At 45.3% G+C, this 17,855-nt stretch overlaps 1 protein-coding gene across 2 annotated transcripts in view; it reads left to right on the top strand.

Moving 5' to 3' along the window:
* Positions 1-7,463: 7,463 nt before the first annotated feature.
* si:dkey-91m11.5 (PH_BCR_vertebrate and RhoGAP_Bcr domain-containing protein) overlaps positions 7,464-17,855 on the top strand; it is a 406,087-nt gene continuing 395,695 nt past the window's right edge. For both annotated transcript variants that reach the window (XM_059983343.1, XM_059983342.1), the window contains exon 1: positions 7,464-9,040. In XM_059983343.1, the coding sequence (XP_059839326.1) occupies positions 7,615-9,040 (1,426 nt within the window). In that variant the 5' untranslated portion in view covers positions 7,464-7,614. The remainder of the gene's footprint in view (positions 9,041-17,855) is intronic.

Raw genomic sequence — 17,855 nt, 5'->3', positions numbered from 1 at the left:
CCTAACAACCACTGACAACTCCGATTTAACCCTAACTTAATTGCGGAACCTTTTCTAAGGCCCAATTAACCTACAAATGGTACATTATTCGACTGTGGGAGGAAACCAGAGGACCCAGTGAAAACCTACGCGTTCCATGGGGAGGATGTACACAGAGGATACCAGGATTAAACTCTGAACTCCGATGTCCCACACTGGAATAGTGTCGCACTGACCACTATTGGTGCACTCGTGGTTTACCTGGACCGGTAAGGTTAGATTGCACGGACTCCATTGGGTAATTGGGTACAGAACTGGTTGGTGACAGAAGGCAAAGGGAGATGGTAGCAGGTTATTTCTCTGACTGGACGCATCCAAGTCTAGTGATGTCCCTTAGGGTTTCTCATCTATATCAGCAATTTGGATAAGAAATATACAAGACATGTAGATCATGTTAGTAAGTTTGTTGATGATACTAATATAGCTGATATAGTACACAATGAAGAAGATTATCAAACATTACAAAGGATTTTAATCAGCTGAGTAAGTGGGCTGAGGAATTACGAATGCAATTTAATTCATATAAATGTGAGGTGTTGCCTTTTGAAAAGTCAAATCCAGTGAACTGCAGTGCTCTGGGAAACATTGTAGGATAGAGAAATCTTGAAGCACATGTACACAGTTCCATGAAAGTCAACTCACATATTGACGGGGCGATGTAGAAGTATTTTGACACATTGGCCTTCATAAGACAGGACACTGAGTATAAAAGTTGGTAACTCATTGTGTGGTTGTACAGGATGGTGGTGAGGCTGCTTAGGAGTATTGTGTTTAATTTTGAACGTTCTCCTGTAAGGAAAATGTTATTAAACTGAAGAGTGCAGAAAAGATTTATAAGGCTGTTGCCAAGACTTCAGGGACTGGGTTACAGGAAAAAGCTGTACAGCTAGGACTCCATTCCTTAAAGTGTAGGAGACGAAGAAGTAATCTTATGGAGGCCCTGGATTGATACATTGGACACTTTTGCTCCATCTGCCACAATACCCAGGATCTCCCAGTGGTCACAAATTTCAATTTTCCACGCCGACATGCCTATCCATGACCTTCTCTGCTGCCACAATGAGGCTAGATGCAAGTTGCTCTTTGGGAACTGTTATCAAGAGTTGTTGCAAGTCTGGGATTTGGTTGCAACCAGTGTTCCTGTGCCAGCAGGAGGTTGGGGGAGGGGATGTTGGTGCTCTAGGTATGAGGGAGACTGTTCCCATCCCATCGTAGTGGATGATGGAGAGGCTGAGGGCTGTGGAATGATCCCAGTTGTACTAACCTCTACTCGGGTTGAGCTACTGATAGGTCCCAAGGCCCAAGAGTTCCACATAATATCAGTCATGTTGCAGAGATACCCACTGTGCCACTTCACAACAGGCCAAGGCCATTCTTGTAATGGGCTGCTCCTGCACAACTTTCACTTCCTTGTCCTCCTCTGCCAACTGGCACATCATGGCAGTGTGTTTTATCATCTGGTGGAAGGTGAAGTCCCCCATGGAAGTCTCTTTATGCAGGGGTCCTTCCACTGTACATCGATGACCTGGGGTGGAAGGTGTTGCAAGGAGCAGTGCCGTGCAACAAACTTTTGGGCTGATTCCCTGTCCACCTGTCCCTTCTTGGCCAGGAGGAGTCGGTGTATGATGCACCATCAATAACTCTCGGAGACGTGATGCGAGATATAGGCTTTTAATGGCTGGAAGAAAGAACAAGCAGCAAGTGACCACCACACAACATCCTGGAGACTGAGGCCGGGGCTGTGCCTCCAATCGCCTTTATACCGGGGTCCGTGGGAGGAGCCACAGGAGCAGTCAGCTGGGGTGGCGTGTCCAGACAGGTATATGTAGTTCACCACAGTGTTTATATGGAGTGAAGAATTCGTAGCCACTGTTTGAATGTCTAAAGGGTTGCTCCTCAAGTTTTGATTGCATTTTAGCCCCATGCTCTGAAATGGGTGGGGGCGGGAGTTTGCCCCTCGGCCTGACTAAGATGGCCATTTATGGGTCCAGGCCTTCTTATTTTAACCTATACTTTCATTTAAAAGAAATCATATGTTCAGAAATCTGAAGGAAACATTCCCAAATACTAAAATTACATCAGAAAGCAGGTCCTGCAGCAGCTTACAGGGAGTAAAAGGGAAATGTTCTGGACCTTTTTCTTTCTCACCGAGGTTTCGTAACAGCTCCCTTGCCCTTCGCAGTTCTATCTTCCTTATTTTAAGTCTGTCTAAAGATGATTCTAGCTGATTTGGCTGAAGTCTGAAGCAAGGATTTGCATTTGACATAAGAGGTACTGCAGGAAAAAGCTGAGAATTGAGCTTCCACCAGATGGCACCATGCTTGCCAATTAGTGAAATAAAATATATAAAGTTACTGTTCATTTCTAAGATGTAAATTTATACAGTTTTATCTCCTTTCTTGAAAGTTCTGACAGTTGCTAAGGTCCAGTTGTACAGTTGCCTCTAGATTTTGTACAGCTGTGATCTTAAAGAACATGACAGATTTATTGGTGTCTGATTGTTTTGACAAAAAAATCAAGCATTGTAAGGCAATGTTGCCTAGCTATTGATAGTTATTATAGCGCTAATGAATCCATATATTTTAAGTGCTTATTTTGGCTGCATCTGGCAAGTTGACCAGCTTCATTTTGGTTGGAAGATAGAACATAGAACATTACAGCACGGAGCAGGCCTACCATTTTCTTTCATCCATGTCCCTATCTAAGAGTTTCTTAAACATTTCTAATGTATCTGCTCTAGCACCATCATGGGCAGGGCATTCCATGCTCTTACCACCCTTTGGCTATCCACTCGATTTAAGCCTCCTATCATCTTGTACACCTGTCAAGTCACCACTCACACTCCTTGTCTCTACAGATAAAAGCCTTAGCTTGCTCAAACATAAGACATACTCTGTAATTCAGGTAGCATCTAGGTAAATTTCCTCTGCACTCTTTCTAAAGCTTCCACATCCTTCCTATAATGAGGCAATCATAACTGAACTCAATATTCCAAGTTTGATCAAACCAAGGTTTCATAGACCTGCAACATTACCTCACGGTTCTCGAACTCAATCCCCCAACTAATAAATGCCAATACACCACACACCTTCTAAGCAACACTAGCAATTTGCATGTCCAGTTTGAGAGTCGAAGGACATGGACCCCAAGGTCTCTCTATTCCTCCACACTGCTAAAAATCACACCATTAACTCTATATTCTGCCTCAAATTCAATCTTAAAAATGAATCACTGCATACTTTTCCAGGTCGACACCATCTGCCACTTCTCAGCCCAGCTCTGCATCCTGTCAATGTCTGATTGTAACCTCCGATAATCTCCTACACTATCCACAACTCCACCAACCTCTGTCATCTTCAAACTTGCTAACTCACCCTTCCACTTCCTCATCCAAATTATTTATAAAAAATCACAGAACGTGGTTCCCAAACAGATCCCTGTGGAACATCACTGGTCACAGCCTTCGGGCAGAATATTCTCCATCTACCTTCAATGCTTTCTATGGGCACACAGCCAAATTGTCACATCCTCAAATAATTCAATCAGGCTCATGAGGAATGCCCTGCCCCTCACAAAGCCATGCTGACTAATCAGACTATACTTCCCCAAATTCTTGTAATCCTGTCTCTGAAAAACCTCTCCAATAATTTGCCCACCACTGAAGTTAAACTTATTGGCTTATAATTCCCAGGGCTATACTTATTTGCTTTCTTGAACAAAGGAATAACATTGGCCACCCTCCAATTATCTGGTACCATTCTTGTGATTCATGAGGAAGCGAAGGTCATCACCAAAGGTGCTGCAATCATTCCCACAATTCCTGGAGTAACCTGGGATATATATTGTCCAGCCCTGGGAACATCATGTTAACTGGGACTTAATTGTTAAGGAACTCAATGGTTTTTTGAGTAGAGCAGCACCTTGTGATATCTTCAATATAACCATGAACAATGTCAGAGTCCTGAAATCAGAAGCCATTCTGAGAGTAGTACGTCTTAGAAATTTAATAAACATAATTTTAATATCAGTAACAAAAACATGCATATTTCATAGCACTCTTACCTCTGTCAGAAAACTGACTATGCAGAAATGAGGCAGGCCAATGGTCTTCGTGACACTGGAGTGTTGCACAATCACAGGTGTTGCCTTTTTGACAAAAACAAGACCCTGCATTCTCAATCATTCCAACCCACAATCCCTAAGAGCAGAGGCTGCCCCATCTGGTGGATTGGACGATTTTATCTTTTGTTAAACAGAAGCATAATATTATAATACTGGGAACCTTCAGTAACAACAGACCTACTAATCAGCCAGGAAGTATCTATTTACTGACGGACAGGCAAGAGTTATCAATTTCTCTCAGTAGCCAATCATGATAAATCAAATGGAATATCTGTTCATGCTTCATTGACTTTTTTGCATATAAATTGACTGCTGCAACTCCTACCCTTCCAGCAAAGGCTACACTTCTAAAGTACTTAAAAACATCTCCTCAACAACTTTCAGTTCTCTGGTCCTGACCATCCCATTTTCACCATGGATGTCCAGTCCCTATCTCCAATCAAGAAGGCCTTATAGCTCTCTGCTTCTTTCTCAACAAAAGAAACAACCAGTTCCCCACCACCATACCTTCCTCCGTCTGGCAGAACTGGTCCTCATCCTCAGCAATTTCTCTTTCAACTCCTCCCCCTTTCTCCAGACCCGAGGAGTAGCCATAGGCACTGGCACAGACACAAGCAATGCCTGCCTTTTCATTGGCTATGTAGAACAGTCCATGTTCCAAGCCTTCCCCATTAATGCTCTCCAATTCTACATTTGTTACATTGACCACTGCATTGATCCTGCATCATGTACCCACGCTCATGTCGTCAGTTTCATCACTTTTGCCTTCAACATCCTCCTTGCCCTTAAATTCACTTGGTCCATTTGTGACATCTCCCCCTTTTCTTGATATCTCTGTCTCCATTTCTGGAGACAAACTGTCTACCGGTATCGTTTATAAACCTACCGATGCCCATGGCTATTTTGACAATACCTCTTCCCACTCTGTCTCCTGTAAAAATTGTTATTCCTTTTTCTCAGTTCTTTTGTCTTTGCTGCATTTGTCCCCAGGATGAGGCTTTCCTTTCGAGGACATCAGGAAAGTTCTCCTTTTTCAACAAATGGGGTTTCCCTTTCTTCACCATTGATGCTGCCCTCACCTACATCTCCTCCATTTCCCAGATATCCATGCTCACCCCATTTCCCTGCCACCTTAACAGGGATGGATTTCTTCTTGTCTTAACCTACCACCCCATGAGCCTCAGTCAACACACCACTCTTAGCAACTTCCACCATCTCCAAAGGGATCCTACCACCAAACACATCTTTCCCTCCCCCCCTAACTTTCTCCACTCCCTGTGATTTCCTTGTCCACTGGTCCCTCCCCACTGATCTCCTCCCTTCAAGTGGCCAAAGTGCTCATTCACCTTCTCCCTCACCTCCATTCAGGGTCCGAAACAGTCCTTCTAGGTGAGGCAACGTTTCACCCGCAAATCTGTTGGGGTTGTCTATTGTATTTGGTGCTCCTGATGTGGCTTCCTCTACACTGGCGAGACCTGCTGTAAATTTGTTCCTCTGCTCCATTCACCAAAAGTGCAATTTCCCACTGGCCAACCACTCTAATTCTGATTCCCATTCCAACAAGTTGGCTGATGGCCTCTTCTTTGTGCCAATGTGAGGCCACTCTCGGGGTGGAGGAACAACACCTAATATTCTCTATGGGTTTCCTCCAAACTGATGGCAGGAACATGAAATTCTCCTTCTTGTAAAAAAGAATCCCTCTTCCTTCTGTTCACCATTCTGGCCTCTTACATCTTCTCACCTGCCTATCACCTCCACCTGGTGCCCCTCCTTTCCCCGTTTCTCCCGCAGTCCATGCTCCTCTCCTATCAGATTCCTTCCCCTCCAGCCCTCACCTTCCCCCTCCTCTCCGATCAGATTCCTTCCCCTCCAGCCCTCACCTTCCCCCTCCTCTCCTATCAGATTCCTTCCCCTCCAGCCCTCACCTTCCCCCTCCTCTCCTATCAGATTCCTTCCCCTCCAGCCCTCACCTTTCCCCTCCTCTCCTATCAGATTCCTTCCCCTCCAGCCCTCACCTTTCCCCTCCTCTCCTATCAGATTCCTTCCCCTGCAGCCCTCACCTTTCCCCTCCTCTCCTATCAGATTCCTTCCCCTCCAGCCCTCACCCCTCCTCTCCTATCAGATTCCTTCCCCTCCAGCCCTCACCCCTCCTCTCCTATCAGATTCCTTCCCCTCCAGCCCTCACTTTTCCCCTCCTCTCCTATCAGATTCCTTCCCCTCCAGCCCTCACCCCTCCTCTCCTATCAGATTCCTTCCCCTCCAGTCCTCACCTTTCCTCTCCTCTCCGATTCCTTCCCCTCCAGCCCTCACCTTCCCCCTCCTCTCCTATCAGATTCCTTCCCCTCCAGCCCTCACCTTTCCCCTCCTCTCCTATCAGATTCCTTCCCCTCCAGCCCTCACCCCTCCTCTCTTATCAGATTCCTTCCCCTCCAGCCCTCACCTTCCCCCTCCTCTCCTATCAGATTCCTTCCCCTCCAGCCCTCACCTTCCCCCTCCTCTCCTATCAGATTCCTTCCCCTCCAGCCCTCACCTTCCCCCTCCTCTCCTATCAGATTCCTTCCCCTCCAGCCCTCACCTTTCCCCTCCTCTCCTATCAGATTCCTTCCCCTCCAGCCCTCACCCCTCCTCTCTTATCAGATTCCTTCCCCTCCAGCCCTCACCTTCCCCCTCCTCTCCTATCAGATTCCTTCCCCTCCAGCCCTCACCTTCCCCCTCCTCTCCTATCAGATTCCTTCCCCTCCAGCCCTCACCTTCCCCCTCCTCTCCTATCAGATTCCTTCCCCTCCAGCCCTCACCTTTCCCCTCCTCTCCTATCAGATTCCTTCCCCTCCAGCCCTCACTTTTCCCCTCCTCTCCTATCAGATTCCTTCCCCTCCAGCCCTCACCCCTCCTCTCCTATCAGATTCCTTCCCCTCCAGCCCTCACCTTTCCCCTCCTCTCCTATCAGATTCCTTCCCCTCCAGCCCTCACCTTCCCCACCCACCTGCCTCCACTGATCACCTTATTTCCTCTCCCCTCAGCTTTTTATCCTAGCGTCCCTCCCCTCCCCTCGCATTCCACTCTTGAAGGAGGGTGTCATTTCAGTAGGTGCTGCCTTTGTGCCTGCACTCCGCACACGCATCTACCGGAGCCCGCCGGTACCTGGCACAGTGACCGACTGACCGAACGGGCGGCGCGGCTGCGCCGGAGCCGGCCCGGGCCGCTGATTGGCCGGGCCGGTGGTCCATCAGCGCGGGGCCCCGCCTTTCCGCCGCGCGCGCGCGCAGGGAGGGGGTCGGTCGGTTGGTCGGTGTTTTGTTTGTCGCGCGAGCGAGCGCCGAGGTAGGGTCGGGTCCGGTCGGGTCCGGTCGGGTCCGGTCGGGATGGGCGGCGCCTCTGCCAGCGGCCGCCGGTAACCGGCAGTCCCGAGCGCCGCGGCTGCCCTCGCCTCCGTTGTTCGACCACTCCTGTGGGATGAAAATGGTGGAGCCAGTGGGATTCGTGGAGGCCTGGAAGGCTCAGTTCCCCGAGTCCGAACCGCCCAAGATGGAGCTGCGGAGCGTTGGCGACATCGAGCAGGAGCTGGAGAGCTGCAAGTGCAGCATTCGGAAGCTGGAGCTGGAGGTGAACAAGGAGCGGTTCCGCATGATCTACCTGCAGACGTTGCTGGCCAAGGAGAGGAAGAGCTACGACAAGCAAAGATGGGGCTTCAGGAAGTCCGTGGTGCTTGTGGAGCAAGTGGGCACGGAGCAGCCCCTGGAACCTCCACCCGCAGAAGGGCTGGAGGGGGAAAGGAGCAAGTCTCACCCCGCTGAGGACAATTCTAAGAGGCATTCCGGGGGAGAGGAATGGTTGCTGGACTCTCGGAGCGAGGTGGCAAGCTCACCGACCAGGCAAAGGGCATCTTCGCTGAGGAAGGTGGTGGCAGTGCCCGAGAGAGAGGCATTGCGAGCTGTCGGCCAGGATCCTGAACAGATGGAAAGAAAGGATAAAGCTGCAGCAGGCACAAGCGTAGCTGCATTGAGGTCCAATTTTGAAAGGATAAAAAGAACCAATTCCCATTCCTCTGGGGACGGGAAAGGCATGGAAAAGCCTCTGTATGTCAATGTAGAATATCACCGTGAGAAAGGATTGGTGAAAGTCAATGACAGGGAGGTATCTGACAAGATCAGCACAATAGGGAGCCAGGCCATGCAGATGGAGCGCAAGAAATCATTGCACTCTTTGCCAGTGACAGAATCTGCAGAGTATCATATGCCTGCTTACAGAGGCAGGACCACAGAAAGCAGCTGTGGCTATGACCCAGAGTATGATGATTTGGATCTTAATCCAAGATTTTTGAAGGATAATGTGATCCATGCCACTGCTAATGGAGGTAAACCAGACAAGATACCTTGGCAGCAAGAATTCCAACCATATGAAAGTGTTTTTATTGGGGGAATGTTGCAGGACAATGATGGTAAAACGAGTAGTGACTTGCGAGACTGTGGGAAACTGCAGAATACCACGGATCAGGAGAAACATCTAACGTGGCCACGGAGGTCTTATTCACCTGGTAGTGCTGATGACGTTGGGGGAGGATATACGCCAGATTGCAGCTCTAATGAAAACTTAACTTCAAGTGAGGATGATTTTTCTTCAGGTCAGTCAAGCCACGTCTCCCCCAGTCCCACCAGCTATCATATTTTTCGGGAAAAAAGTCGGTCTCCTTCTCAAAATTCTCAGCAGTCGTTTGATAGTAGCAGTCCGCCCACACCACAGTCACAAAAACGACACAAGCACCAGGTTACCGTACAGGAAGCAACGATCGTTGGTCTCCGGAAACCAGGACAGATTTGGGCAACTGAAGTTGATCTTGCCCGTAGAAATACTCAAGAGGATAGTTTCCATGGAGATCCAGGTAACCACCTTTTCAGATATTGTTTAGGAGCAAGAAGGGGTAATAAAAATCTTGCTGAAGAATATGCCACAGCCACTGTGTTATTTTGCAGGCAGCTCTTTGCTAACCAGATTGCATTTCTTTTGTTAGGTAATGGAGAACCCCTTCTGTTTAAAGTAGAGGTAAAAATGTTTTGCACCGTAATGGATGATATGTAACCAGATGCTGTCTGGTTCAGGCTGATGTGTTCATGTGAGAATCATAGTCATAACAACTGCGGGGGTGTCCAGAACTAGAGGGCACAGCCTCAAAATTGAGGGGCAACCCTTTAGAACAGAGGTAAGGAGCAATTTTTTTTTTAGCCAGAGAGTGGTGCATCAGTGGAATGCTCTGCCACAGACTGCAGTGGAGGCCAAGTCCGGGGGTATATTTAAGGTGGAAGTTGGCCGTATCCTGATTGGTCAGGGCATCAAAGGATACAGCAAGAAGGCAGGTGTGTGGGGTTCTGGGATCAGTCATGATGGAATGGTGGAGCAGATTCGATGGGCTGAATGGCCTCATTCTGCTTCTTGGTCTTGTGGTCAGTGTCTATGTCTTATGGCTGTTTTTTTTAAGGTCTTTTGAAAGATCAAGTGTACTGCACCCACGAGTTTCCCTTGTCTGTTCAGGATACAACATCTAAAGAAAACTTAACAGGTGAATATGATTCCCCCTTTCACAAATTCATTAGTTATACCCAAACCTATTACATATTTTCTATACATTGCAGTTTCTTTGATCAAACATTCCAGCATTTTCCCTTCTCCTGAAGTTAAGCTCCCTCAATACTTTGAGACGTTCAACTTGAGAACTGCTCTAGAATCCATAGGATTTTTGAAATTGAAGGCACTACCTCTGTAGTTGCCTTCAAGATATTATTACAAATGTTATTAAGTTCTTGGGATTAATTTTCTATTGCCCATTAATTTTTACAAAATTATTTCAAGTGTTTTGAGGCTAGTATGGCTGTAGGCTCTGTGGGCTAATTCAAACAACACGCACAAAATGCTGGTGGAACACAGCAGCCTGGCCTGCTGTGTATATCTCCTTATAGATGCAGCGTGGCCTGCTGTGTCCCACCAGCATTTTCTGTGTGTTTGAATTTCCAGCATCTGCAGATTTCCTTGTGTTGGCTCTATGTTTCTAAATTAGTTATTTGTTAAGCTTTTTTGAGCAATATTCCACCTATCATAGAATTGTAGAATAATATAGCAGCACTTCTGTTAAGCTCTTTTTTAGAATTACTCAGTTATCCAACAACTTTGGCCCATTTGCCATACATAGCCTTGCAAAATTTATCTTCATATTATGGTTATATAAGGTCACACTGGGACATGCCTTCACCACATCAGCAGATTCCAGACTCAGAAGTATTTTTTTGAAAAGTTTTTATTCATGATACTGTTAATTCCTTTCCCCTTTATTATTTGCCTGTGATCTCTTTGATCTCCCCCCCCCCCCACCCCATGTCCAGCAAAGGCAACGACCTCCCACTATCCACTCTCTCCAGAATTTTACATAACTTCCATCAAAGCTCACCATAGCTTTCTCTTATTCCAAGAAGACCATCCAGTTATTCTAATCTAACTTTGAATCTATAGTCTCTCATCCCAGGAATCATTCTGTACCCTCTTCTAATATCCTTATGTCTAGACTTATTTATTTTAAATTCTGTGCCTCTTGATAATGCCTTGTTTGTGCTTTACTAACCGTCTTCTCAACCTCCCTTGCACTTTGAATGATTCAGTGATCGTCCGTACCCTCGGATCGTCCGTTCCTGCATCCCATTTTTCCTCCACTGTTTTACATCTCCTAATTTTTCCTGCCATTAAACTTCATTTGCAAAGTACCTGCTTTTTTCCACCAGTCTGTTTCTGTTCCGCTGCAATCTATCATTGTTCTCTTTGTAATTCACAATGCTAAGAATTTCTGTGTCATCTGAAAAGTTAGAAATAGAAACATACAAAACCTACAGCACAGTACAGGTCCTTTGGCCCACAATGTTGTGCCAAACATGTACTTACTTTAGAAATTACCTAGTGTTACCCACAGCCCTCTATTTTGCTAAGCTCCATGTACCTATCCAGGAGTCTCTTCAAAGACCCAATTGTATCCGCCTCCACCACCATCTCCAGCAGCCCATTCCACACACACCACTCTGTATAAAAAAAATCTCACCCCGGTCATCCCCTCTGTACCTACTTCCAAACACGCGTCCCCTCATGTTAGCCATTCCAGCCCTGGGAAAAAGCCTTTGACTATCCACATGATCAATGCCTCTCATCGTCTTATCATCTGTTGGATCATCGTTCATCCTCCGTCGCTCCAAGGAGAGAAGCCCAAGTTCACTCAACCTATTCTCATAAGGCATACTTCCCAATCCAGGCAACATCCTTGTAAATCTCCTCTGCACCCTTTCTATAGTATCCACATTCTTGCTGTAGTGAGGTGATCAGAACTGAGCACAGTACTCCAAGTGGGGTCTGACCAGGGTCCGATATAACCGTAACATTACCTCTCGGCTCCTAAATTCAATCCCACAATTGATGAAGATCAATGCACCATACATCTTCTTAACCACAGAGTCAACCTGCGCAGCAGCCTTGAGCATCCTATGGACTCGGACCCCAAGATCCCTCTGATCCTCCACACTACCAGGAGGCTTACCATTAATACTATATTCTGCCATCATATTTGACCTACCAAAATGAACCACTTCACACTTACCTGGGTTGAACTCCATCTGCCACTTCTCAGCTCAGTTTTGCATCCTATCAATGACCTGCTGTAACCTCTGACAGCCCTCCACGCTATCTACAACACGTCCAACCTTTGTGTCGCTAGCAAATTTACTAACCCATCGCTCCACTTCCTCATCCAGGTCATTTATAAAAATCACAAAGAGAATGGGTCCCAGAACGGATCCCTGAAGCTCACTTCTGGTTACCGACCTCCATGCAGAATATGACCTGTCTACAACCACTCTTTGCCTTCTGTGGGCAAGCCAGTTCTGGATCCACAAATCAATGTCCCCTTGGATCCCATGCCTCCTTACTTTCTCAATAAGCCTTGCATGGGGTACCTTATCAAATGCCTTATGAAATCCATATACACTACATCTACTGCTCTAACTACATCAATGTGTTTAGTCACATCCTCAAAAAATTCAGTCAGGTTTGTAAGGCACGACCTGCCTTTGACAAAGCCATGCTGACTATTCCTAATCATAATATGTGTCTCCAAATGTTCATAAATCCTGCCTCTCAGGATCTTCATCAACTTACCAACCACTGAAGTAAGACTCACTGGTCTATAATTTCCTGGGCTATCTCTACTCCCTTTCTTGAATAAGGGAACAACTTCTGCAACCCTCCAATCCTTTGAAACCTCTCCCGTCCCCATTGATGATGCAAAGGTGATGCCAGAGGCTCAGCAATCTCCTCCCCCACCTCCCACAGTAGCCTGGGGTACATCTCATCCGGTCCTGGTGACTTATCCAACTTGATGCTTTCCAAAAGCTCCAACACATGCTCTATCTTAATGTCTATATGCTCAAGCTTTTCAGTCCGCTGCAAATCTTCCCTACAATCGCTAAGATCCTTTTCTTAGTGAATACTGAAGTAAAGTATTCATTAAGTACCTCAGCTATCTCCTCTGGTTCCATACACACTTTTCCATTGTCATACTTGATTGGTCCTATTCTCTCAAGTCTTATCCTCTTGCTCAAGTACTTGTGGAATGCCTTGGGGTTTTCTTTAATCCTGCTCGCCAAGGCCTTCTCATGGCCCCTTCTGGCTCTCCTACTTTTATTCTCTTAAACTCCTTTCTGCTGGCCTTATAATCTTCTGGATCTCTGTCATTACCTAGTTTTTTTTGAACCTTTCATAAGCTTTTATTTTCTTCTAGACTGAATTTTCAACAGCCTTTGCAGACCATGGTTCCTATACCCTGCAAATCTTTCCCTGTACCCTGCCATTTTTCCCTGTCATTAGAAAGTACCTATGCCGTACCCCATGTAAGTATCTCCCAACGTTTGCCACATTTCTGCTGCATATTTCCCTGAGATCATCTGTTCCCAATTTATGCTTCTAACTTCCTGTCAGATAGCTTCATATTTTCCCTTACTCCAATTAAACGCTTTCCTAACTTGTCTGTTCTGATCTCTCTCCAATGCTATGGTAAAGGAGATAGAATTATGATCACTATCTTCAAAATGCTCTCCCACTGAGAGATCTAGTGACTCCTGACCACGTTCATTTCCCAATACCAGATCAAGTACAGCCTCTCCTCTTGGAGGTTTATCTACATATTGTGTCAGGAAACCTTCCTGAACACACCTAAAAAAAAAAACTCCAATTGAACCCCTTGCTCTAGGAAGATGCCAAGCAATATTTGGGAAATTAAAATCTCCCACCACGCTCACCCTGTTTTTTTTATTGCACCTTTCCAGAATCTGTCTCCCTCTCTGCTCCTTGATGTCCCTGATACTGTTGGGTAGTTATATAAAAAAAATGTAGAGTTATTAACCCCTTCCCATTTCTAACTTCCCCCCACAGAGACTCCGTAGACAATCCCTTCATGACTTTCTCCTTTTCTGCAGCCTTGACACTATCTCTGATCAACAGTGCCACGTCCCCACCTTTTTTGCCTGCCTCCCTGCCCTTTCAGAAATATCTAAAGCCTGGCACTGGAAGTAACCATTCCTGCCCCTGAGCCATCCAAGTCTCTGTAACATCTTAGTCCGAGAAGATATGAAGGAGCACTGACAAAAGTGGTGTCGGAGATCATAGTGAGTGTTGCTCTCTTATGCAAAGTAACATACAAAAATGAGCCCAGCAACTGCACAACAGTCAGTGCCAGGAAAGCTTTTAAAAACATTGATCTGAGACAGGATTAATAGTCACTCAATGGACAATTAATTATGGTAAGCCACTATGGATTTGAGGCAAATTGTGTTCAACCAAATTGATTGAGATGTTTTCATGTGGTTGATAAAGCTAATGCAGTCAGTGTGGTGTACATGGGCTTCTAGAATATTTTTGGTAAGATACTAAATAATTGGATTATTAGCAAAGCTAAAGCCAGTGGCAAAAGTGACAATGAGGGCATGGATTTTTAAAAAAATAAAGGCTGCTTATCAGGCAAGAGAGTCTGTATGAATGGTTAGTTTTCAGTTTAGAGGAAAGGGCAATAGAAGTGTTCTCCAGGCATCAATACAAACTCACTGTACATGTGTTGGGATATCTTCAGCAACAGGTCCTTTTCTTTGTACATATGCCATAGGGGTGGATCCTAGATGGCTTGACCTAGGTGGCTGTCCGCGTTGGTTACCTGACTCCAAAGATGTCCAATCTCAGACTCCTTTCAGGTCAACCCCATTTGTAAACTTTTGACAGAAGAGTTTTGTGGTTCTTACTTGCATACCAGCTTTGTGTCAAAGGGTAAGCTCCCCTGCTTTCTTCTCCATTTGGCCCAGAACCAATGAAACAAATCCTAGAATGATCTGGACTCTGTTGGTCAGTCGTTACAGTGCCAGTATGTAGACCCTACCAAAGTTCAAAGTAAATTTATTATCAAAGTATGTACAGTGGCGTGCAAAGATTTGGGCACCCTGGTCAAAATTTCTGTTACTGTGATTAGCTAAGTGAGTAAAAGATGAACTGATTTCCAAAAAGGCATAAACTTAAAGATGACACGTTTCTTTAATATTTTAAGCAAGAAAACTCTTTTATTTCCATCCTTTACAGTTTCAAAATAACAAAAATAGGAAAGGGCCCAAAGCAAAAGTTTGGGCACCCTGCATGGCAGTACTTAATAACACCCCCTTTGGCAAGTATCACAGCTTGTAAGTGCTTTTTGTAGCCAGCTAAGAGTCTTTCAATTCTTGTTTGGGGGATTTTCGCCCATTCTTCCTTGCAAAAGGCTAGTTCTGTGAGATCCTTGGGCAGTCTTGTATGCACTGCTCTTTTGAGGTCTATCCACAGATCTTTGATGATGTTTAGGTCAGGGGACTGTGAGGACCATGGCAAAATCTTCAGCTTGTGCCTCTTGAGGTAGTTCATTGTGGATTTTGAGGTGTGTTTAGGTTCATTAACCTGTTGTAGAAGCCATCCTCTTTTCATCTTCGGCTTTTTTTTTACAGACGGTGTGATGTTTGCTTCCAGAATTTGCTAGTATTTAATTGAATTTGTTCTTTCCTCTACCAGTAAATGTTCCTTGTGCCACTGGCTGCAACACAAGCCCAAAGCATGATCGATCCACCCTCATGCTTAACAGTTGAAGTGTTCATTTTATGCAATTCTGCATGCTTTTTTTTCTCCAAACTTACCTTTGCTTATTGCAGCCAAAAAGTTGTATTCAAAAGGTTCAAAGGAACATCTAAACAAGCCTGATGCATTTTGGAAACAAGTCCTATGGACCGATGAAGTTAAAGTTTTGGCCGCAATGAGCAAAGGTATGTTTGGAGAAAAAAGGGTGCAGAATTTCATGAAAAGCACAACTCTCCAACTGTGAAGCAAGGGTGGATCGATCATGCTTTGGGCTTGTGTTGCAGCCAGTGGCACGGGGAACATTTCACTGGTAGAGGGAAGAATGAATTCAATCAAATACCAGCAAATTCTGGAAGCAAACATCACACCATCTGTAAAAAAAAAAGAAGCTGAAGATAAAAAGAGGATGGCTTCTACAACAGGAGAATGATTGATCCTAAGCACACCTCAAAATCCACAATGGACTACCTCGAGGCTCAAGCTGAAGGTTTTGCTATGGTCCTTATAGTCCCCCAACCTAAACATCATCAAAAATCTGTGGATAGACCTCAAATGAGCAGTGCATGCAAGACGGCCCAAGAATATCACAGAACGAGAAGCCTTTTACAAGGAAGAATGGGCGAAAATCCCCCAAACAAGAACTGAAAGACTCTTAGCTGGATACAGAAAGCGTTTACAAGCTGTGATACTTGCCAAAGGGGGTGTTACTAAGTACTGTCATGCAGGGTGCCCAAACTTTTGCTTTGGGCCCTTTCCCTTTTTTGTTATTTTGAAATTGTAAAATATGGCAAAAAAGAAGTTGTCTTGTTTAAAATATTAAAGAAATGTGTCATCTTTAACTTTATGCCTTTTGGAAATCAGTTCAACTTTTACTCGCTTAGCTATTCACAATAACAGAAATTTTGCCTGGGGTGCCCAACTTTTGCATGTCACTGTATATGTTACCACATATTACCTGAGATTCATTATTTTGCAGGTGTTTATGGGAATAAAATAAATAGAATGTATGAAAAAAACTATGCATAAATGGAGAAGGACTGAAACAGTCAATGTGCAAAAGGCGACAAACCGTGCATATCAAAAGTAAGTCCTTGAGTTGTTAAGAGTTCCTGAAAATGTCTGTTGATTATAGAATCAGTTTAGGGTAGTGGTGATTGAGGTTAACCATGCTGGTTCAGGATCCTGGTGGCTATAGGGTAATAAGTGTTCCTGAACTAAGGCTTCTGTACCTCCTGCCCCATGGTGTATGGCGGGTATCTTTGATGAAGAACACTGCTGTCTTGTGCTCCATGTAAGTGTACCCAGTGGTGGAAGGGGCTGTGCCTGTGATGGAACAGGCTACTTCCACCACTTCCTGTAGCTTTTTCCGTGCCAGTGTATTGGTGTTTCCTTTCAAGGCTTGATGCAGTCAGTTAGGATGCTCTGTACTGTGCGTCTATAGAAGCTTGTCAAAGCTTTTGGTATCACATCAAATCTGTGCAAGCTTCTAAGAAAGAAGAGGTGCTGTTATGCCTTCTTTGTGATGACAATTGCATGCTGGTCCCAGGACAGATCCTTCTGATATGTTAACACCAAGGAATTTGGAGTTACTGACATTTTACAGTCTTGTTCCCCTCATGAAGAATGGCTCATGGACCTCTGGCTTCTTCCTATAATCAATAATCAGTCCTTGGTTTTGTAGATATTGAGTGAGAGACTATAAGACCATAAGATATAAAGCAGAGTTAGCATCGAGTCTCTTCTGCCATTTCATCATGGCTGATCCTTTTTTCCTCTCAGCCCCTATCACCTGCCTTCTTACCCCACCACCCCCCGATATCCCTTCATGCCCTGACCAATAATCTCTCAACCTCTCCCTTGAATAGACATGCAGACTTGGCCTCCACAGCTGCCTGTGGCAACTAATTCCACAGATTCACACTCACTGGCTAAAGAAGTTCCTCCTCGTCTCCGTTCTGAAGGGACGATCGCTCTATTCTGAGGCTGTATCCTTTGGTCTTAGATCCATGGGAACATCCTCTCCACATGAAGGCCTTTTACCATTTGATAGGTTTCAATGAGGTCACCCTCATTCTTTAGAATTCTGGTGAATACAGGCCCAGAGCCATCAAACACTTCATGTGACAAGCCGTTCAAGCCTGGAATAGTTTTCGTGAACCTTCTTTGAACCCTCTTCAGCTTCAGCACATTGCTTCTAAGATAAGGGGCTCACAATACTCCAAGTGATGCCTCATCAGTGCTTTATAAAGTCTCAACATTACATCCTTCCTTTTATATTCTCCTCTTGAAATGAATGCTAACATTACATTTGCCCTCCTCAACCTGCAAATGAATCATTAGGGAATCTTGCACAAGCACTCCCATGTGTCTATGCGCCTCAGTTTTTGTATTTTCTCTCCATTTAGATGATTCCCCTGTCACCAGGCTCACATGGAAGCCTGGCTCGTTAGCTGGCTCTGCGAAGAGCCTCTGGACTGCTTGGTGAGAAGACCATGTGTCTTAACAATATACATCTAGGGTCGGCATGA

Source organism: Hypanus sabinus, chromosome 10, assembly GCF_030144855.1.
Source record: "Hypanus sabinus isolate sHypSab1 chromosome 10, sHypSab1.hap1, whole genome shotgun sequence".
Classification (NCBI taxonomy): Eukaryota; Metazoa; Chordata; class Chondrichthyes; order Myliobatiformes; family Dasyatidae; genus Hypanus; species Hypanus sabinus.
This window is presented reverse-complemented; position numbering and strand designations above follow the sequence as displayed.